The sequence below is a fragment of the Myxocyprinus asiaticus genome, chromosome 15 (assembly GCF_019703515.2).
Source record: "Myxocyprinus asiaticus isolate MX2 ecotype Aquarium Trade chromosome 15, UBuf_Myxa_2, whole genome shotgun sequence".
Classification (NCBI taxonomy): domain Eukaryota; kingdom Metazoa; phylum Chordata; class Actinopteri; order Cypriniformes; family Catostomidae; genus Myxocyprinus; species Myxocyprinus asiaticus.
The window spans coordinates 18,166,012-18,184,476 of record NC_059358.1 but is presented as its reverse complement, the minus strand read 5'-3'; the positions used below and the strand labels follow the sequence as shown (position 1 = coordinate 18,184,476).

Below are 18,465 nucleotides of genomic sequence, written 5' to 3'. Positions count from 1 at the left end.
TGAGCTTTAACCACTATGTTACACCATGCCCATAAGGACTAAGACTTTATGACCTTAACTTTATCATTGTACCTGCTCTTGTATCTGGGGTATCTTGGCTTTTATGGAGATATTGCTGTAGAACACAGCGGATCCAAGCACGCACACACAAAGCCTGGGCCGAACCTGATCCTGGTCCAGAGCTGACCCAACTGACCAGTTCTCTGTAGGAAACAGAAGAAGAACTCACACCAGGCTGAAACAAAGCTACACATGGAAGAAAGAGAACATGAGGAAGAGATTCTCACCCATTTTGCAGCAGGTGATTTAGATAGTGGGTTACCAGCAGAGGGTGGAGCATCTCGTCCCAACCGAAGCTTTGCATAATGGACTGGATGGGGTGGGACTTTAGGTTTTGAGGGGCAGAGCCAGGCACGTCTAATGCCAAAAGTGTGAAGCCTAATAACATAAAATACTGTTAGATTTTACAAATTTATGAACATTTCTAACCTTGAAAAAAAAGAGTAGAGATCGACCAATATTGTTATTTCATAACCAAAACCGGTTGAATTCTGTTTGAGAGTTCAATAACCAATATGCATAATCGATAAAAAAAATTCTCTTCTTATTTCTTCATTTAGGCACAATAATATCTAAATAGATATTAAAGAACCCAATAACCAATTAAGAAAATTATAAATCTCCAATAAAAATATTCTCTAAAAAGAATTTTACTTTTAGGGGAGTGGGACGAAAGAGAAAATGAAAAAAATGTAATGGAGAGTAAAGGGTCTTTATATAAAAAATAAATAAATAAAAATAAAAATGTAAAAAAGCCACACACCGATGAGTTTTTGTGAACTGTTCTGCGTGCGTGAAGCAAAACAGCTGTACACGCACATAATTCACTTCTATTCAGCTCTTTTAGAGCAGAGTCCACAGAGAAATGGCAGCAATGCAAAGAGAGCCCCCAAGAGAATAAGAGTTAATTTTCTCAGTTTCCCTGACCTGCTGCTGCATCCGCTAGCTGGGGGTGGGGGGTCTGGGAAAGCCTCATGCTGCACAGGAATGGGAAGAAGTGAGACCAGAGTGCCTCTGCCACCACTTGGTGGCGCTCTTTAGCCATCTTGGGGAGAGGAGCCCAACCAAGAGAGTCTATGGAGTGAGAAAGCTGGCCGCTGCGCTGGTGTACTCTCCTTAAAAATGAAATAAAGAAACAGATTCAGTTCCAGGTCAGGTCGTTCAAAATATCGGCCCCCTCTTACTATGTTCAGTCAACCTAACTAAAGTTCCTGCTTTATAGTGATCATTCCAGGTTCATCTTTCCTATTTCCATCTGCCTTTCTTTTTCCAGTCTTCTTAAGGGAGCACTTCACCCAAAAATCAAAATTCTGTCATCATGTCGTTCCACACCCTAATGCATTTCGTATTTCATGGAGCACAAAAGGTGAAATTTTAAAGAATGCCCTGGCTGCTGTTTTCCATGCAATTACAATAAAGAAGGACAGGTGCCTTTAAGCTTAAAAAATTATGGAAAATCACCATGCAAGTATAATAAAAGTAGTTAATATGACACACACATATATTCCAAATTTTCTGAAGTCATATGATAGCTTTGGGTGAGCGATGTCAAGATTTTCAGCAAATAATAACTTAAAACTTTGACTATTTCTCACCCTAAGCTATTGTTTGACTACAGAAGACTTGGAATATTGTGCTCATTCATTGTAATTGCATGGAAAAGAGCGACTTTGGCATTCTTCAAAATTTCTACTTTTGCTTTCCATGGAAGAAAGTCTTTCGGGTTTGGAATGATATGAGGGCAAATAAATGATGATATTTCCATTTTTGGATGAATTATTATTTTTAATTGTATTGACGTCTTTCTCCATCTGTCTGTATTATCTCCAGCCTCCTCTGCCCTCTCCTTCTCTGTGAATTCTCCTCATCTCACTGGACGGAGGGATTAGACGGTGTGTGGTGGTGTGGGGCAAGCGGTTCCTCAGTGGCCTGGCAGTAGCTGTGAGGCTGGGTCTGAATGAGTGGCTGAGAGAGCGAGTCTGGCTTTGCAGCGGCTGGCATTAGCTGAGATAAGCAGCTGAAGGGGCTGTAATCTCATTTAGACTGGAGATGATCCTCCTGTCCCGTCATTCTCGGTGATGAAAGTGAGAGCGCCGAGGAAGGGCTGGGATGAGCGTCAGTCACGCACGCACAGCGCACACACTCACACACCTTCGCGCCTTCCAGCAAGGTTGCATCTAATCCACAGAGAGCTGAGACAATCGATTAGAGAGTGAATTCATTAGCTTCGTTACCGCGGTGGAATGGGCCTTTCACACCCATCAACCCTCATTGTACAAGACATCGTCAGAGACCCCACTTAATCCCCTCACTGCAGCGACACACACACACACACAGCATATGTACACACCATACCATCTGAACACTTGTTTAATCTCTCCCCGGACTGCAGCACAGATTTTGAATACACACCTCTGAAACATACACACTGACTTACATGATCACGCCAGGCAACCTCGTGAAAACTGACACACAAAATCACACACTTAGATAAGCACACCACCTGACACAATGCATAAGCTCTGATATCTCAGTATCGCTTAACAAACACCCCATTTATGAAGGAGCACATGCTTTGCTGCAACATAACGGATTGGTACTTATTTCTGACCACATCTGCGTTATAGAGTTGGCTAAAATATGCAGTGCTGGGGGGGCCTACAGGACTGGATTGAGAACCACAGCACTCCTAAAAGTTAAAATAAAAACGAGAAATTTGCAGTCTTTCTCTTCCAGCAAAAAACAAAAATACTGACCCATCTTGTGTTTGCGCAAATAATGATTGAGGCCTGGATGTGACTAAAACTATTAAAAACTATTTATTCTATTAACTATAAACATTTTTATAAAAATATAGCCACAAGCGGCAATTGTCAGAGGCCAAGCACATATGGAAAAATTTGATATGAAAGATCCTGTGGAACACTAACCTTAACTGCCTTAATCACAGTAGCAAAAATTAGACTTTAAGTTATAGCCCCCCCCAAGCATAAAACATTTATGAAATTTTGCATATGACCTAAGAATGTTATTTTGTCCATGTGATAAGTTTTGTTAAGTTTGAATTTTTCACACATAAGATACAGGCCAATTAGTAATTACAGGCCACACCCCAAATGTATTCTCTTATATCTTCTGAATGACTTAACGAATCAAACTTCTTTTGATAACTTTTGGTCAGGAGGGTCTGTAGATGATGAATGGAGGAAATGGCCTAGGATGAGTTCGAAAAAGTAGGTTTTTCAAAAAAATCAAGTGGTTGAAATGTTTCCATGCGGAAATTGAAATCCATGTGACCATATGAAATGGGGGAACTAAAGGATTTGGAGAAGTTAAGAAAAAAAAATATTCTAGCCTATACTGTTCCAGAATTATAAGCAAAAACACAAATTAGCTTATTATAACGTCACCGCATGGACGATTCTCACAAACTTTTATATAGAGCTTTGTGTAGAGACCTTTCTTGTGTATCATACGTTTCATGACCATCGGCTATTCAAAATGTAAGTTATTAGGTGCTGAATTTTGATTGGCTGCTGCATTGCATTCTCTCTAATCGATATGTTAAGGATATATAAGCACTTGACCCAGAGAAGGTGGATATTTAATTTGTACTTTGTCGATCAAACGGCTGTGGAGTTATAAATTATTATTATTATTTTTTTTTTTTATTGTAGCATCCCCTATGGGCAGAATTGTAGGAACATTTGTGTGCATCCTCAACATGGCATGCTGACTGTGTACCAGGTTTCTTTACGTTTGAACGTTGCGTTAAGTAGATATTGAACAATGAATTGCATTCAAACAAAGGAATTGTATCGCTAATGTCTTCATAATGATTTGATAAATATTATTTGATATATTTTTGTCAGGAGGGTCTGTAGATGATGCATCCACATTTTCGTGCGTTTCGGACAAACAGCCTAGGAGGAGTTAAAAATTAGGTTTGTAAATTTTACAGAAAATTCAAAATGGCGTATACATTTTCGGGGCGTAAATAAAATGGGAGATATATACGATTTGTAGGGCTTGATTCAAGGAATCAGGATAGAATTTTGATTCTATCCCTTACAGTTGCGAAGATATGAGCAAAATGTAAAAATTCTTATTATAGTGCCACCTAGGGATGAATGGAGGTGTGTGCTTCTGCCAGAGTAGCAGTGCTGCCCAGATACTTTTAGGGCAGAAAAACAGGAATACAAAAAATTGAAAATCAGTACAAATACAATTTGGCCCCATAAAAATATTTGGTGCTTGGCCCCCTAAAAAAAGACTCCCACCCCAACTTCAAATTTGTTTCAATAATAAATATGCCAACAAGAATTTGTCAAACCATTTCATGGGATCTTGAAGGTTTTTGGGCTTTTAACAGCAACATTGCAATTAACCTTGGTAAACTGTGCACTGAAGAGTTCCCATTAGTAATGCATTCCAATTTGCTCCAGGGGATATGTCCATGCAATTACTGTTGTACAAGTGTGCTAAATATTAAACAGCTAAATGCATCCCAGTAAGTGTAGTTTCCAATGCAGATTTGTAAAAAAAAAAAAAAAAAAAAAAAAAAAGGTCTACAAAAGTTAACTCATTTATAAGCCTTTAGTGTTTTATAAGCCAATTACAAGCTTTTTTTTTCTTTGTTGAGTTTGACTTTAATTGTTACAGTCATGGCTACTCAACATTCCCTTCTGTTGATGAATTTTCATTCCTGGAAAACAGAAACAGAGATAATCCTCATCACCTCTCCCCCCGGCCTCCGTGTCAATGCGGCCTCCATTCGCCTGTGGGAAAACAGGGCACAAAGCGAAAGCACGAAAGGGAGGAACCTGATTAATCGATTGGCGAGAACACGATTAGTCGCTTGGTAAAGGCACCACCATGCTGCAGGGGTTGCCGTTGCCACTGCCCGCCACCGCCCCCCCCACCACACGAGCGTGGCAGGGAATGCAATGAGGAGAATTAGAGTGTGACTAGAGCTTGGCCCGTGTTATCTGTGTGAATCATCCGTCAGTTACAGTCTGCCTTACACTGGCTTGTAGCAGCGAGCTGGCTAATTCACATAAGGCTTGCACATGCCACCTCCAGCCTAACAGCCATAATGAAGCCAAGGTTCAATTTAGCTGTCCACATAATAATGCATTAATTGTGTGAGTGAAAACGCATTAATAAAAGTCATACAACAGAACTGCGGTGAAATTAAGACCAATTTGTGGGAACACGTCTAAGAGTGCCCCGTCTCTATAAACTGGGTCAGCAGGATCTTGGTGGCAACGTGAGCCCATTCGGGAAACCTGCTCGCCTTGGTTTTATCACCCATTAATGTGCAAATGAGAGGCCTCCAAACCCAAGATCCTGGCTGGGAATTGTGGGAATTAGTGGTGTTAAAGTGATTCCGAGTTAGGTAAGTAAAATGAGAAGAATGTACACTTAAGAAGTGGATTCTTTACCTTGGAGGAGTGTGTGTGTGTGTGTCTGTGCACATATTGTATGATATAAGGGTGTGACTTATACTATTGAAAGGTTCTCTCAGCTGCTATGCTTTGAGATGCACAGACACCTTACTCGATCGCACCCTAGCCACCTCTGACTGTTTTAGCCATGTAAGGCACACCGATGTCCCTACCATGAACTCTTCCCTCACACTGTCCTTTCCTTCAGCTCACTCTACATTTAGCGGTCTCCAGCCAGTGCTGGACCCCAGGGCTGAAACTCAACACAGCTCTTTTCCAGCACCTGTACGGGGTGACCTCATTGCCGTGGGCCCCAAGAGATCCACAGGGGACCTGACAGGGGCTCTGAGCACAATGGATAAGCTTATCTCCACACTGCGCAGTAACTACTGCACAATCAAGTCATTGTCAACATACAAGGGATGCAGGGGTGAGATTTGAGCTGTGTAGGGGCCGGGGTGCTATATCTTTAAGCTTCTGGGATCACTTGAAGGGGCCCTGTGTGTTTGTTTTTGGAATGAACATATCTTAATGTCTAAGAGTAAAGTGTGTGTACTCTCACCGTAATTGCGCCAACACGGTCTGCAGGAAGCCCAAAGCAGAGCTGAGCTCAGATTGGCGGCAGGCGGGCAGCAGCAGTCCAAAGCCCTCATTCAGAAGTTTCTCCTCTGACAGAGTAAGATTAGGGCTCGTTTCAAACACCTCACTCACCCCTTCCAGGTATGAGCTAAGTGGCACCCAGAGAGCGAGCTTGCGAGAAGGATCTGTGGTCTTCAGGTAGAACTCGCGGGCTGCTTGGCTGAAGTAGGCAGCCAACTGCTCGGCCAATGGGCCAGCGTCTAGTCCCTTTTCCAAATACAGCAGAATGAGAGCCAGCTGGCCCCTCCATTGCAGCGCACGCATAGCTGGGGGTGTGGAGTCAGCAGGCAGCATGGCAAGCAAGTCACATGCTCGGCTGGTCACGTCCTCCAGCTCGGCACACTGCGCCAGGACCAGGAAGAGCAGCAGGAAGTGCAGCAGACCTGATTCGGAGAGCTCCGTCATACGCCTCTGGTGGAACTTTGAATAGAGTCTGCAGAGAGTACAGGTGAAATAGCTATCTGGTCACTTTGAACTTAAAACACTCTACAATCACATATCAATATACAGTGGGGTTCAAAAGAGTTCGCACTGAAAATCTGGGATTCATAATCTAATTTAACCTGGAAATTTTTAGAATTTTGAAATAAATGAATAAATAAATAAATAATAATAATAATATTATTACGCGAAAGGAATCTAAAATATTTTACGATTCTGCAGTATTTCCAGTTCACTAATCACATAAACAAATTTGTTAATTTCTTTGTAGGAAAGATCAGATGCTTCCATTGAAGCACACTAGATGCTATTTGGAACATACTCAAATCATGCTGGGATAACATGCATCATCAGGCTTTAAACAAATTTGGAATCCATGCCAGCATGAGTTCATGCTGTTATTAAAGCAAAAGGAGGACATACAAAGAAAATCTTAAATTTGTGAACATTTTTACATTTTCAATCAAATTGTTTTGATAATATCATTTGTAATTTATAAAAGAAAATTGTGCAAAATATAAGCATTTACACAACTTTTAAACTGTTCTGTATATTGCTTTTTTTAAATATATATATTGCATAAAAATCTTTAGATATATGTTTATTTATTTATGTGTAATTCCATCCATAAATTAATGAAAAAGCAGATTGCTTTTAATTAACTGCGGGAGAGACTGAAACTTATCCCACAGATTAGGTTGCATTTGTGGACATACTGGGTCTCTCTTGCGTGTTTTCCACAGTTTCAATCGCAATCCAATTATGATATATCATGAAGTAGTGTGCGATATCAAGCCCAACTCTACAATCAACATCTACAAATAGTTTTTCCTTGTGGCCTCAAGAATGATCAATATTTGATTAAATTTAGCGGATTTTCATGTATCACCACAGAAATGCTGCCATATCTTTAAAAAGCAGTAAATAGTGTTGGGAACCTTTAGGATCAAACACATTTCAAAGACACTCTCACTCTAACCCAAGCACTCGACTCAGTGCTAACCTCCTCACAAAGTAAAGCTACAGATGCTGTCTTCCTGGAGAGCTGCGTGCCCGTGAGCAGTGTGCAAGTTTGTTTGTGTGTGTGTGTATGTGAGAGAGAGTGTTGTTTGAACCATGTTAAATGTCAGAAACACTCAGGCACACAGTGGTAGCTGCGCTGTTGTGTGCAGCTCAATTTGCTGCAGCACAGGAGGAGAAATCAATATTGACCCCCTCCGCTCCCCCTCTATCTACTGTTGACTGTTTGGCCCAAACAGAACCCTGCAGGTTCCATAACAAACATACTGCACAACAAGCAGGCCTTTGAGCATTCATCTAATGTTTGGACAAAAACACATCACGCAAGGCTGCGGGGAGTTGGGCTATAGACAGAGACCAAGACGACTGTGTGGCACAAGCTTGCAGAGACTGACCTAATGTAGTCTGAGCTTCAGACGGACTGCCCACAGTCCATTCACTAACTGTCTGATGCATATCGCACACAAAACTGAAAAACAATATCTTGATCTAGTAAGCACTAACCTGATTGGCTTTTTTGACACATCTGTTCACCTGGAGTTAAAGTTGTGTTTACAAGGTACCGGGTTGATAAAATGAAGGCTTTAAAGGACGAAATAATTACTGAATTTTCCAAAGTTTGTTAGGTTAGTGCCATCATATCTTTTTAAGCTATTCAAGAGTTTTGTTTGAGGCACTAGCAAGTAATCTAGATATCCACAAGCAGTGTATATTCGGCTTTGTTGTTTTTTTATTATGTATGTGAAATCGTCTGCAGTTATATTCTGTAGTAGGGTTGTCACGATACCAAAATTTCAGTAGTCAGTACTAATACCAGTCACATTTCATGAGAAACTAAAACAAAAAAGCCTTTTTAACAAAGATAAATGTATCAATGTAAATAATAAAGGTAACACTTTACAATAAAGTTCCATTTGTTAACATTAGTTAACAACATAAGTTAACATGATCTAACAATGAACAATTCTTTTACAGCATTTTACAGTCTTGGTTAATGTTAATTTCAACAAACACTAATACATTTTTTTAAATCAAAAGTTGTATTTGTTAACATTAATGCACTATGAACTAACAATGAACAACTGTATTTGTATTAATTAACATTAACTAAGATTAATAAATGCTGTAAAAAATATATTGTTCATTGTTTGTTCATGAAATGAATTAATCACAGCATAATCAAAAACACAAAATTGGCCTTCTTTTTGTCAAATAAAATGCTGCACAACAGAGCATCGCATTATAAATGAAAACACTGATGAAAACTTCTTTACAGTACAACAGCACTCTTGTTTGTGAGATATTGACTAAATATAATAATTCATATTATTATTACCACAGTAAATACTACATTGTACTATTCAGTAGTTATACAGTACTAAATATTTGTCACGATTTCTTCCAATTCTTCCATCTAGTGATTATTAAAGCAAGAAATGCTGTGATTTAATTATATAAATACATAGTTTGTAGGCACTGTATGCTTTACAGTAAATGTGCGTCCTCTTCTGTCATTTACTACAAGCACAGCGTGCTATGCTCATAAAATGTGGTGTTTGATCAGTCTGAATTTTCAGCTTATAAGCAGCTTCACACATTCACATGTGTTGAAGCACGTAGCACATGCAGACTGTATTTAAGTAAATCGGTGGTTTAATAATCACACCAGGACATATCACTATTTTAATTTTGATTCATTGTCTTTTTCAGTGTAAAAGGAGTAACGGCACACACTCATAAGCGTGTGAGCATTTGAAAGCAGCCATCTGTAAGGTACTGCAGAAACACTGGTATCGCTAAATCTTTATTACATTTTAGAATCGACTTGGTACTGAAGTACTAGTACTTTTAAAATAACTATTATGTCCTGTACTCATTCATTACAAGTTTTCTGCATTTTTCTGTGTGTTTGCCGCAATAGGTCTGACTACGTGAGACTAAATCCTAGGTAGAGAAGAAATCAAAGATGAAAGGAAGTTTGTTGAGATACTGTTTGCGTTTTTCCCCCACCTGTCTGTCTGTCTGGTTGTTTGTTTGTTTGTTTATCCCGGACAGCTTTTTTCACCTGCCACAAGCAGATGCTGCTCATTCCCAGAGTACGAGCTTGAGCGCGCTCCCTGCCGATCTCATTAATGCGCCATGCGCCATGCCTCCCATCGAGCACGCTCCAAGCCGGAGTGCCATCAGCACAGCCCACACCTCCCTGTGTGGCATGTGTTTGTTGTCATAGGGGGAAGGGGTGGTCTTAGAGCCAGCCAAGTCAGCCCCCACCACATCATTGCTGGAAGCCCGAACGCTTGTGTTAAGGTGAATTAACCACTATGCTCGTTAGCTAATTAGCCTTCGTGCAAGCCACGCAGCTGAGCATGGTCCATTTTGTCAGTTTTTGAGCCTCCCACTGGCAAACCCACCACAGCCAAACCGGACTGACAACAGATCTGAGATCAGCATGCAGTGGTAATGAAATGCTCTCCTACTTTGTTTAATGTGAGTGTTTTTATACTGAAAATGTTTATCTATCTGACTTCAAACATCGGAGACAACAGACAGTAACTTTTGTAAAAACATTTGCAGAATTGTTCATGATCTTCATGACTCTTGCACCCTTCTCACCTGCCCTTGATCTGTCTCCAAGGGGCGCCACCAGCATGTTCCTGGCTCAGGTGAAGTGCCAAGATACGCAGGAAGATATGGAAGGAGTTTGTCGTGTGGTAAAGCTGCATGTGAATGCTGGAGCTGACAGACGCAGGGCTACAGCAGCTTTTAGCCTGCTGCAACAGACAGAGGGGAGTCCTGCTGATACTGCCCAGCCCTGAAACACCCAACCAGGGCACGGTGAAAGAGGCGTTCTGCATGCAAATGAAAAAAGAGAGAGTGCAGTATTAGTATGGAAAGGTGTCCATTCTAAACTAAGCATTGATGCCAAGTCTCAATCAAATACTATTCAAAGTCAAATAGAAACCCTACAAAACAATCTGATTCAGCACTAATGTACAGTAGTATCAGTAAAACAATGTAATGGCTCCAGCAATGGAAGTAGGAAAGAAATATATGAATGTGACCTTTTAACATTGTCAATGACATACTAGATTTTTGCTGTAATATTCCCAGAGTGTTGTGACAGCACTGATGTTCGGGCCCCATATCAGGCTGAGACTGAGGCAGCAATGAACTACCATTCGAATCTCCTCTTCCTGTGTGGCTTTCTGAAACGTAATCACATTGATATTTGCATTTTAGAAAACGCGCAGTGCACACACTGCAAAAAGGTATCTACAGGGTTCGTACAGATGCTTCAAAGTTAAATTCAAAGACTTTCAAGGACTTTAAGCACATTTTTATTTGTTTTCAAGGACTATGCTCAAGATGTCATTAAAACAAATTATTTTTGTTAATTTTAAATAAAAATATTTTAACCATTCAGTTAATTTATTTTTATAAAACACCACTTATTACAAGTACAACAATGAGCATCTTTAACTACATATTCTCACAGAAAGAATTCTTGGTTCATTCATGACAAAATTGATGTGCAATTGTAGTGTGCTCCCTTAAAACAAAATTGAATAACTGGGTCCGTAAACAGTAGTCCATATGACTCGTGTGCTGTGTTCCATGTTTTCTAAAGTCACACAACAGATTTATGTGAGGAACTTACTGAAATTGCAAATAGGTCATTCTCAAATTTTAACTTTCCAAAATTTGTATTGAAATTTTCCATTTAGTTCAGTTTTTGCCTATAAACGCTGAGGGTAAACATTTTGTAACATGTTGACATTTTTTATTCAAAAAAGGACAACTTGGCCGTTGTTCTTTCTTTTATTATTTAATTTTGTTTCATGAATGAAGCAAGTTAACACTAAGTTAACACTAATGAGGGTTAAATGGGTTACAACACCACATTTGAGGGTTCAATGGGTACAACACCAAATATTTTTGTGTGAAAATATTAGTTCAAATGTGAATAACTTTTACATGCTGGGAAAAATCACTATAAGCATATTTAAGCAGCCACTGAACTTAAACCTTAAATTATTTTAACCTAAAAAAAAAAAAGTTTTAACACTGATAAAACCAATAACATGAAATCAAGGAACAAACATTATTTTTAAATTATTAATAATAATTTTGTTTTGCTTTTTTGCACACTTGTTTTTTTTCCCCGCTGTTTGAAAGCTTTTTCATGACTAGAAAAGTCAAGGGACATGTTTGTCAACATATTTTGATATTAACCCAAATGTTGTCAGAAATAACCTATTTTGTGAGACACAAAGGTTTCTTTACAGAAGGGGGCACTAGATGGCTCACAAAACGGAATCCTCCATTGATCTGCATTCAAATCATTCAAAACATTTTACATCTCATATAATTTTTTCACTCTGGAGAATAAATTGTAATTAAAACTGATAGTTGCAAGAATTCATACTTATTAAATCTGCAACAGCAGTATCTATAAAATATATATTTTTTAAATCCTCCAGTAACACTTGTGAACAGCACTGCCAAAAGTAACAGGTGCCACGTGACAGTGCTGTCTACGCGGCGCTTGCTTCAGCAGTGGTCTGTCGTCGTGTTTTTCCGAAAATAAATACATGTCATTTATTAAATGATTTAAGCAACGTATTTTAAGATTTTCTATAATTCATGAACTTTTTAAGCACCTCTTGGTAAAAATTGCTATTTTCAAGGGTATCTTAAAGCACTTCAAGCAACTTGTACGAACCCTGTATCTACCATTATGATACAAAAACAAAACTGAGCAAGACAAATAAACACATTAATTAAATAAACACTTAATATACAGGAGATTCAATATTATTTTAAATCCAGCCATCACCAACCCTTCATTACCTTTGGATCACAGCTAGACTTCAGCAGCTCAATTACAAATCCCCAATTATCCTCAAGTTGTTTCTGAAAGAACAACAAACTGACAACTTCACCATTTTATCTTATCAATATGTTTACCTTTAGAATTAATGACATTTATAAAGCCAAAATTGCATGCAACATGCTCAAACTCATGCAGTACTAGCTTGTGTTGATCTACCTGCTTTTGAACGTTTCCGTTCTGATTGTGCGTTCCAAGCTGGGCCAGGTGTGTGAGCAGCCACCAGGTGAACCCCTCAGGGTCTTTACAGCGCATGGGGAGCCTAGGGTCACGGTCTCCTGATGGTACCGCCTTTAGAATAGTCCGGAGAAGGGCATTCACATAACTCCAAAAAGACTGGAGAAAATGATGGCAAAATTAATATCAGTCCATCTGAAACATGATGGTTTATGCAGTGTGCATGTGTGTAAAGAACATTTACATAACCCCAAAACTGACTGGAGGACAGAAAGGCAAAATTAGAATCAGTCTAATCTGAAACATGTGGTGTGTGTGCTGACCTGAGTGTGTATGGTTTTGCTCCTGTGTTCCAGTACACGGATGAGTAAAATCCAGAATTCCTTAGTGCAAAGGCAGTGATAGTGATGGGTGTTTAGAGTCTCTGTTGGTCTCACCTAGAAAGATAAGGGAGAATGGTTTTACAAACCTTTTATGCTCCAATGCTCTTAGAACATATTTTATTCTTTGTTTGTTAAAACGCACCTTATTGTATTTGTTCATAGCCAGGCCTATGAGATCACAGAGTAAGTTGTTGACTTGGTCCTCAAACAGACTAATGTTGGTGAGTGTTTCTCCTGTCAAATTCATGAACTGGTGCGCGTAAACTATCTGACCTATCAGGATCACAAGAACAACCTTATGGCTACACTTCCAGATTACAGGCCACATCACACACAAATCTCACCCCGATTTTATCTAATGCCACATACTCATCATCCTTTGCTCCAACAGGTGCAAGATCTCCAGCACAGACCAGTGGATGTCCAGGTGTAGATGCAGTAATTGCCAAGATGGTGGAAAGAGCTATAGAGGGGACAACATTACCAGCAAGCTTCAGCTGTTGTAGAAAACATCCATTCATTTGAAATATTTGAAAAAGCCTTTATAAACATGCACAAGACTTAAGAGTATCTTTGCATTTTCTACAGTATATGCTTGGCATCAACATGCATGGACACAGCTAATGTGAAGAATGGGTAACCAGAGTTCATTTAATACAGATTTCTCGACATTTGATGCTCTTACACTTTGCAATTTGCCTTTTGTTTTTAAATGTTAGGTTTTTATTTCCATTACTCGGCTGCCTAAATATATATATATAACAGCGCCAAAACAGCGCCAACCCGCATCTCAGAATGGCATTCTGAGATGATATACTTCTCACCACAATTGTACAGAGCGGTTATCTGAGTTACAATCGACTTTGTCAGTTCAAACCAGTCTAGCCATTCTCCGTTGACCTCTCTCATCAACAAGGTATTTCCATCCACAGAACTGCCGCTCACTGGATGTTTTTTGTTTTTGGTACCATTCAGAGTAAAATCTAGACACTGTTGTGCGTGAAAATCCCAGGAGATCAGCAGTTACAGAAATACTCAAACCAGCCGTCTGGCACCAACAATCATCCATGTGATTCTCTAGTCAGCCAATCATGTGGCAGCAGTGCAGTGCATAAAATCATGCAGATATGCAGGTCAGGAGTTTCAGTTAATGTTCACATCAATCAGCAGAATGGGGAAAAAATGTGATCTCAGTGATTTGGACCGTGGCATGACTGTTGGTGCCAGATGGGCCGGTTTGAGTATTTCTGTGACTATGCTGAATATAAACTGTATATATATAACAATGAGAATTACACTCATAATGTCACAATTGTGGTACTTTTAAAATCCGGAAACAATTAGAAGCAACACTGTGCTGGCTTTTTTTCATGCTTTATCAACATGATTTAACACAAGTGGTTACAGGAGTCACATTTAAGACACATGTTAATAACAGGTGTAAACATCTGACCCTACGATGCCACAAATGTTATTATTGCCATACCTTGCCCTGATGCTGAATCGTAAAAGCACTCTGGACATTGGCTGGCAGATCTTTGAGTCTTCCAATAAGCAGTGTGATACTGAAGAGCTCTTCCACCAGGACAGAGGGCAGCTGAGCCTCCAAGTCTTTATAAGGGTGAACGGGATCTTCATCTAGGGATTGTGAAGGCTCCAAAAACCTGAAGATCAATACATAAATACTGTGAAACCTTTTTCTATTGAAGGCTGTCTCTGATATTCTTAGACTAATCATGGACTGCCGAGTCACAGCACAGGTTGTGTGAGAGAAAGAGATCACAAAAACATGGTGCTCTGTAAAATGTGTACCTGTAAATGAAGACTTTCACATAGCTGAGGAAAAGTGCACACTGCTGTCTCAGTTCCTCTGCCTCGTAATGAAGACTGCTCGCTTGACCTGAAAGTGTCAAAATACAGTTATTTATACATTTAAACCTTTGAAATATTTTGAGTCATTTAAAGCTGAAGTTTGTAATTTTTTCTTTGTTAAAATACTTTCACCATTGTTTGCTTACTATGCTCAGACTGCAATAAGTAAGCCATTTATAGGTTGATTTCAGCTGAAAAGTGTAACCCTGTGGCTCTTTGGCACAATGAAAGCATTGCTCTGTTTGTTATCAGCAACCCAACCAGCCCAACACAGCAACATTGACTCAACCACTATCTATTTTTCAGACCAGTGTCACACATGGGTTTGAAAACAATTTTTATTTTTTCAGTTCTGTTTGGTGATGCAAGTGGAGCAAACATTACACACTTCACCAATAAATGAGAATCTTGCATTATATTTTTACAAGAACCTCCACACTGAAAAACAGGAACTAGTGACAATATGGTGTATAACGTTGATTTTTTTTTTTCAGCTGCTAAGGTATAATTGGAATTCAACAAATTTTCCTGCCTGTTTCCAAATCCTTACCAAAATCATGTGAGCTGGACTGCACAAGCGTCTCCAGTTTTAACACCTTTTGTCTGAGAGGAAAGACAGATTGTCAAATTAGCAGACTTCCTGTTTCAGCAGACAATATGGCATTTCTTCAGAGCCAACACACCTGCACTCCTACCTGAACAAGCCAAACAGAAGTTTGGTAGATTCAACAAGCGCCATTTCTGTCACCCATGGAAAGCTGAAAATATCAACCGTGTCCCCTTCAAAATCTGCAGGAGCTGGATCAAGCTTTAACAGCAGCCTGAAACATGGAGGTAAGAGGATATAAGTTTAATGTACAGGTTCACACAGAGCAATTGTAGCACTATAATATCATCAATGACCTAAAGCTCGAAGACAGCTGCAGTAAGTACCTCTTCAGAGCTCCTCTTCTGATGTAGCCATTTGATGAGAGTCTTCCTGCCTCTTCTCTGCCTGGTTCGTAAGCGCAGGTGAAGAAGGGGGGCCGACTGGGAGCAGATTCACAGTAATGATCCAGTGCAGAGGGAGACAGAGGCGGGGTGAGGGACTGCGTGAACTCGCCCTCCATGTCAACAGCGTGGGACAGACCACCGGGAACAGTGCTGGATAGAGACAATGCAATTAATGAAACTCTGATAAAACTAGTTTAACCAGGAATTTGATTGAGTAATAGAGGAGACCAGGGCTAGTTGTTGTCTCTTTTTACTCCAGTGGTTTATGTTTGAAAGTCAATTTCTAAACAGAAACACCACATACCTTAAAGTCTACATTTCCAGCATTATTGCCAAGAACAAAATATATAGTTCATTAAACACACGCAGAAGTAAAAAAATAAAATAAAATAAAAAAACGGAGCATGTTGTCACAGTGGAACCTAGAAATTGTTATAGGCTTAATCATAGGCTGTTAAAGTATTTTATTGGCTTTTCTGCAAAATGTAAACATATAAAACAATCATGAAACAGCAAAATTATAAATTTACAAAAATATTAAATCTTTTCCCCCCCAACACTGTATATTGTAATTTATAAATGGTATTATTTTAACATTTAAAACACGTGACCACTTGCCCCATCTGACATTTGATACTTGTCCTAAGAACAGTTTAATTTTTAGGTGAATATCTACCTTCATTATTGCCTGCCCCTGCATGGATTTTATGCCAGACTAGCCTGGTTTCATTGTGTTCACTTGTTTATCCAACAGCTATTACAAAAATATAATATTGGAACTGAAATAAGATACAGAATACAAAAGAAGTACTTAAAGTTTTTGAAACCAACATATAAACCCACTGCTAGAGAATTTGTGTATTGGATTTTTGACTGAAGACCTTAAAGCTGCTGAAATATAACTACCCTGTTTGAGAACTAGCCCCGGTCTAAAGATCTGAAACCCTTAATATTGTTTTACAAACCAAAAGAAACCGAGCTCTCTTGCCAACGAGAGACCTTCATGACTGTAGATTTCATTTTCAGCTTTAAAGCGCTAAATCATCAGCTAACGACCCGAAAATCATATAAAGTAAACGAGAAATCCATAATTTTTAACAGATACAATATTGCGGTAATTTAGCCAAAAACTAAACCTAGATTGATACTTACTTCTCCAGTGTTTACAAGTCCTGCTTGTGTGAATTCCCTCTTCCCATGTTAAATATGAACTCCCGCGCTACAATCACATCAACGTAGCGCATGCGCACGGAAGTGTCAGTCATCGAGCAGTGCTCTTTGATTGGTCAGAAGTTCCCGGGGTGTGTGGCAGGCATAGAAATGAAATTTTATTCACCATAAAAAACTAAAAAACAAACAAACAAACAAACACGACTGAAAAGCTGTCTACAACAGTCAGTGTTGAAAATAAAGTGTATTTAAAAAAAAACTGAAACAGGTAATATGACAATATTTTGAAATTAATTGTAAGAATTATTCGTATCACTGTCCCATGCTAGCGGTTAGAAGAAGGATAGATATGCGATTTTAACAAATACATATTTTTCAGTACCAGCAAAATGCCCTTGATGCGAATACAGATGTGTCGGTGTGATAATCTTATATTTGACGCCCAGGTGTTATTTTCTCATTTTGAATGCGGATGTAAAGGTATGTCAGGCACGTTAGACTTCCCCCATTTTAGTTTATTTTGCCTACTGTCTGGTAATATGAAATTTGAGTAATATATATATATATATATATATATATATATATATATATATATATATATATATATATATATATATATATAAAATAAAAAACAGACGCTTACGGCTTTTCTATCCCTCTCGTTTTACCTCACTATTGTTGCATCTTGGATGTGTACAACTGAGAGCGCGCACAGACAGAAGGTAAGAAATACAATTAAAGTCGTACTGACACTACATGTTTTCACTGACCGAGGGGGAGGGAATATTTTCAAGAGCACTAAAATGCACCTTCTGGATGTTATTTAGTGATATCTGAATAGGATACTGAAATAAATGAAATTTGTTCTATTCTCGTATTTTAAATTTACCGACGGACATGACATGCGCGTGTCAGAGTACAAATGTTTGAAAATTATCAGTAGTACACGGAGGCAGCATTTTTGTACATCAGTGCTGAAGAGGGAGTTCCCTTACGACTCAGTTCACTTGACATTGTGTTTATTAAGGCATATGGGGAGTGCCTTACAGGACCTTGTTGAAACCTCTCTACAGTAACGCCAATATTCTAATATTGGCTATGGTGTTTGAGCTCCGCCTGTTTTAGCGCGAAACTGTCCGCTATAAAAACAGGTGCACAAAAACCATTTCCTCAGAATTTCTTCCTTCAAGACAGCCATCATCTCTTGTCTAGAAGCCCTCAACCTTCGCCATCGATATACACGAGTCAGCAGGCGGAATCTTCACCAGAAGTCTTTCCGCTCCCCTACAGTGCTCTGGTGAACATCACCACCTCGCCACTTGAGGCCTAGCTGGTGAACGGGGCTCAGCATCCTGAATCCCTGCAGCGCTTC

At 39.2% G+C, this 18,465-nt stretch overlaps 1 protein-coding gene and 1 long non-coding RNA gene across 3 annotated transcripts in view; one reads left to right on the top strand and one right to left on the bottom strand.

The window, feature by feature from the left end:
• Positions 1–17,142, bottom strand: part of LOC127453289 (protein MMS22-like) — a 29,279-nt gene extending 12,137 nt beyond the window's left edge. The window contains exons 1-17 of one of the 2 annotated variants that reach the window (XM_051719559.1): positions 17,076–17,142; positions 15,864–16,073; positions 15,626–15,751; positions 15,481–15,533; positions 14,871–14,958; positions 14,545–14,722; positions 13,428–13,521; positions 13,201–13,331; positions 12,999–13,112; positions 12,658–12,834; positions 12,459–12,521; positions 10,694–10,813; positions 10,221–10,456; positions 6,070–6,579; positions 988–1,175; positions 288–438; positions 73–203 (exon numbers count right to left, since the gene is read on the bottom strand). In XM_051719559.1, coding sequence (XP_051575519.1) covers positions 73–203; positions 288–438; positions 988–1,175; positions 6,070–6,579; positions 10,221–10,456; positions 10,694–10,813; positions 12,459–12,521; positions 12,658–12,834; positions 12,999–13,112; positions 13,201–13,331; positions 13,428–13,521; positions 14,545–14,722; positions 14,871–14,958; positions 15,481–15,533; positions 15,626–15,751; positions 15,864–16,039 — 2,536 coding nt within the window. In that variant the 5' untranslated portion in view covers positions 16,040–16,073; positions 17,076–17,142. Of the gene's footprint in view, positions 1–72; positions 204–287; positions 439–987; positions 1,176–6,069; positions 6,580–10,220; positions 10,457–10,693; positions 10,814–12,458; positions 12,522–12,657; positions 12,835–12,998; positions 13,113–13,200; positions 13,332–13,427; positions 13,522–14,544; positions 14,723–14,870; positions 14,959–15,480; positions 15,534–15,625; positions 15,752–15,863; positions 16,465–17,075 lie in introns of those variants that run through there. The other variant, XM_051719560.1, reaches the window with a different exon arrangement.
• Positions 13,198–16,076, top strand: LOC127453352 (uncharacterized). Its single transcript, XR_007899401.1, has 3 exons — positions 13,198–13,694; positions 15,425–15,764; positions 15,942–16,076. It is a non-coding gene; the product is annotated as an uncharacterized LOC127453352 (long non-coding RNA).
• Positions 17,143–18,465: the final 1,323 nt, after the last annotated feature.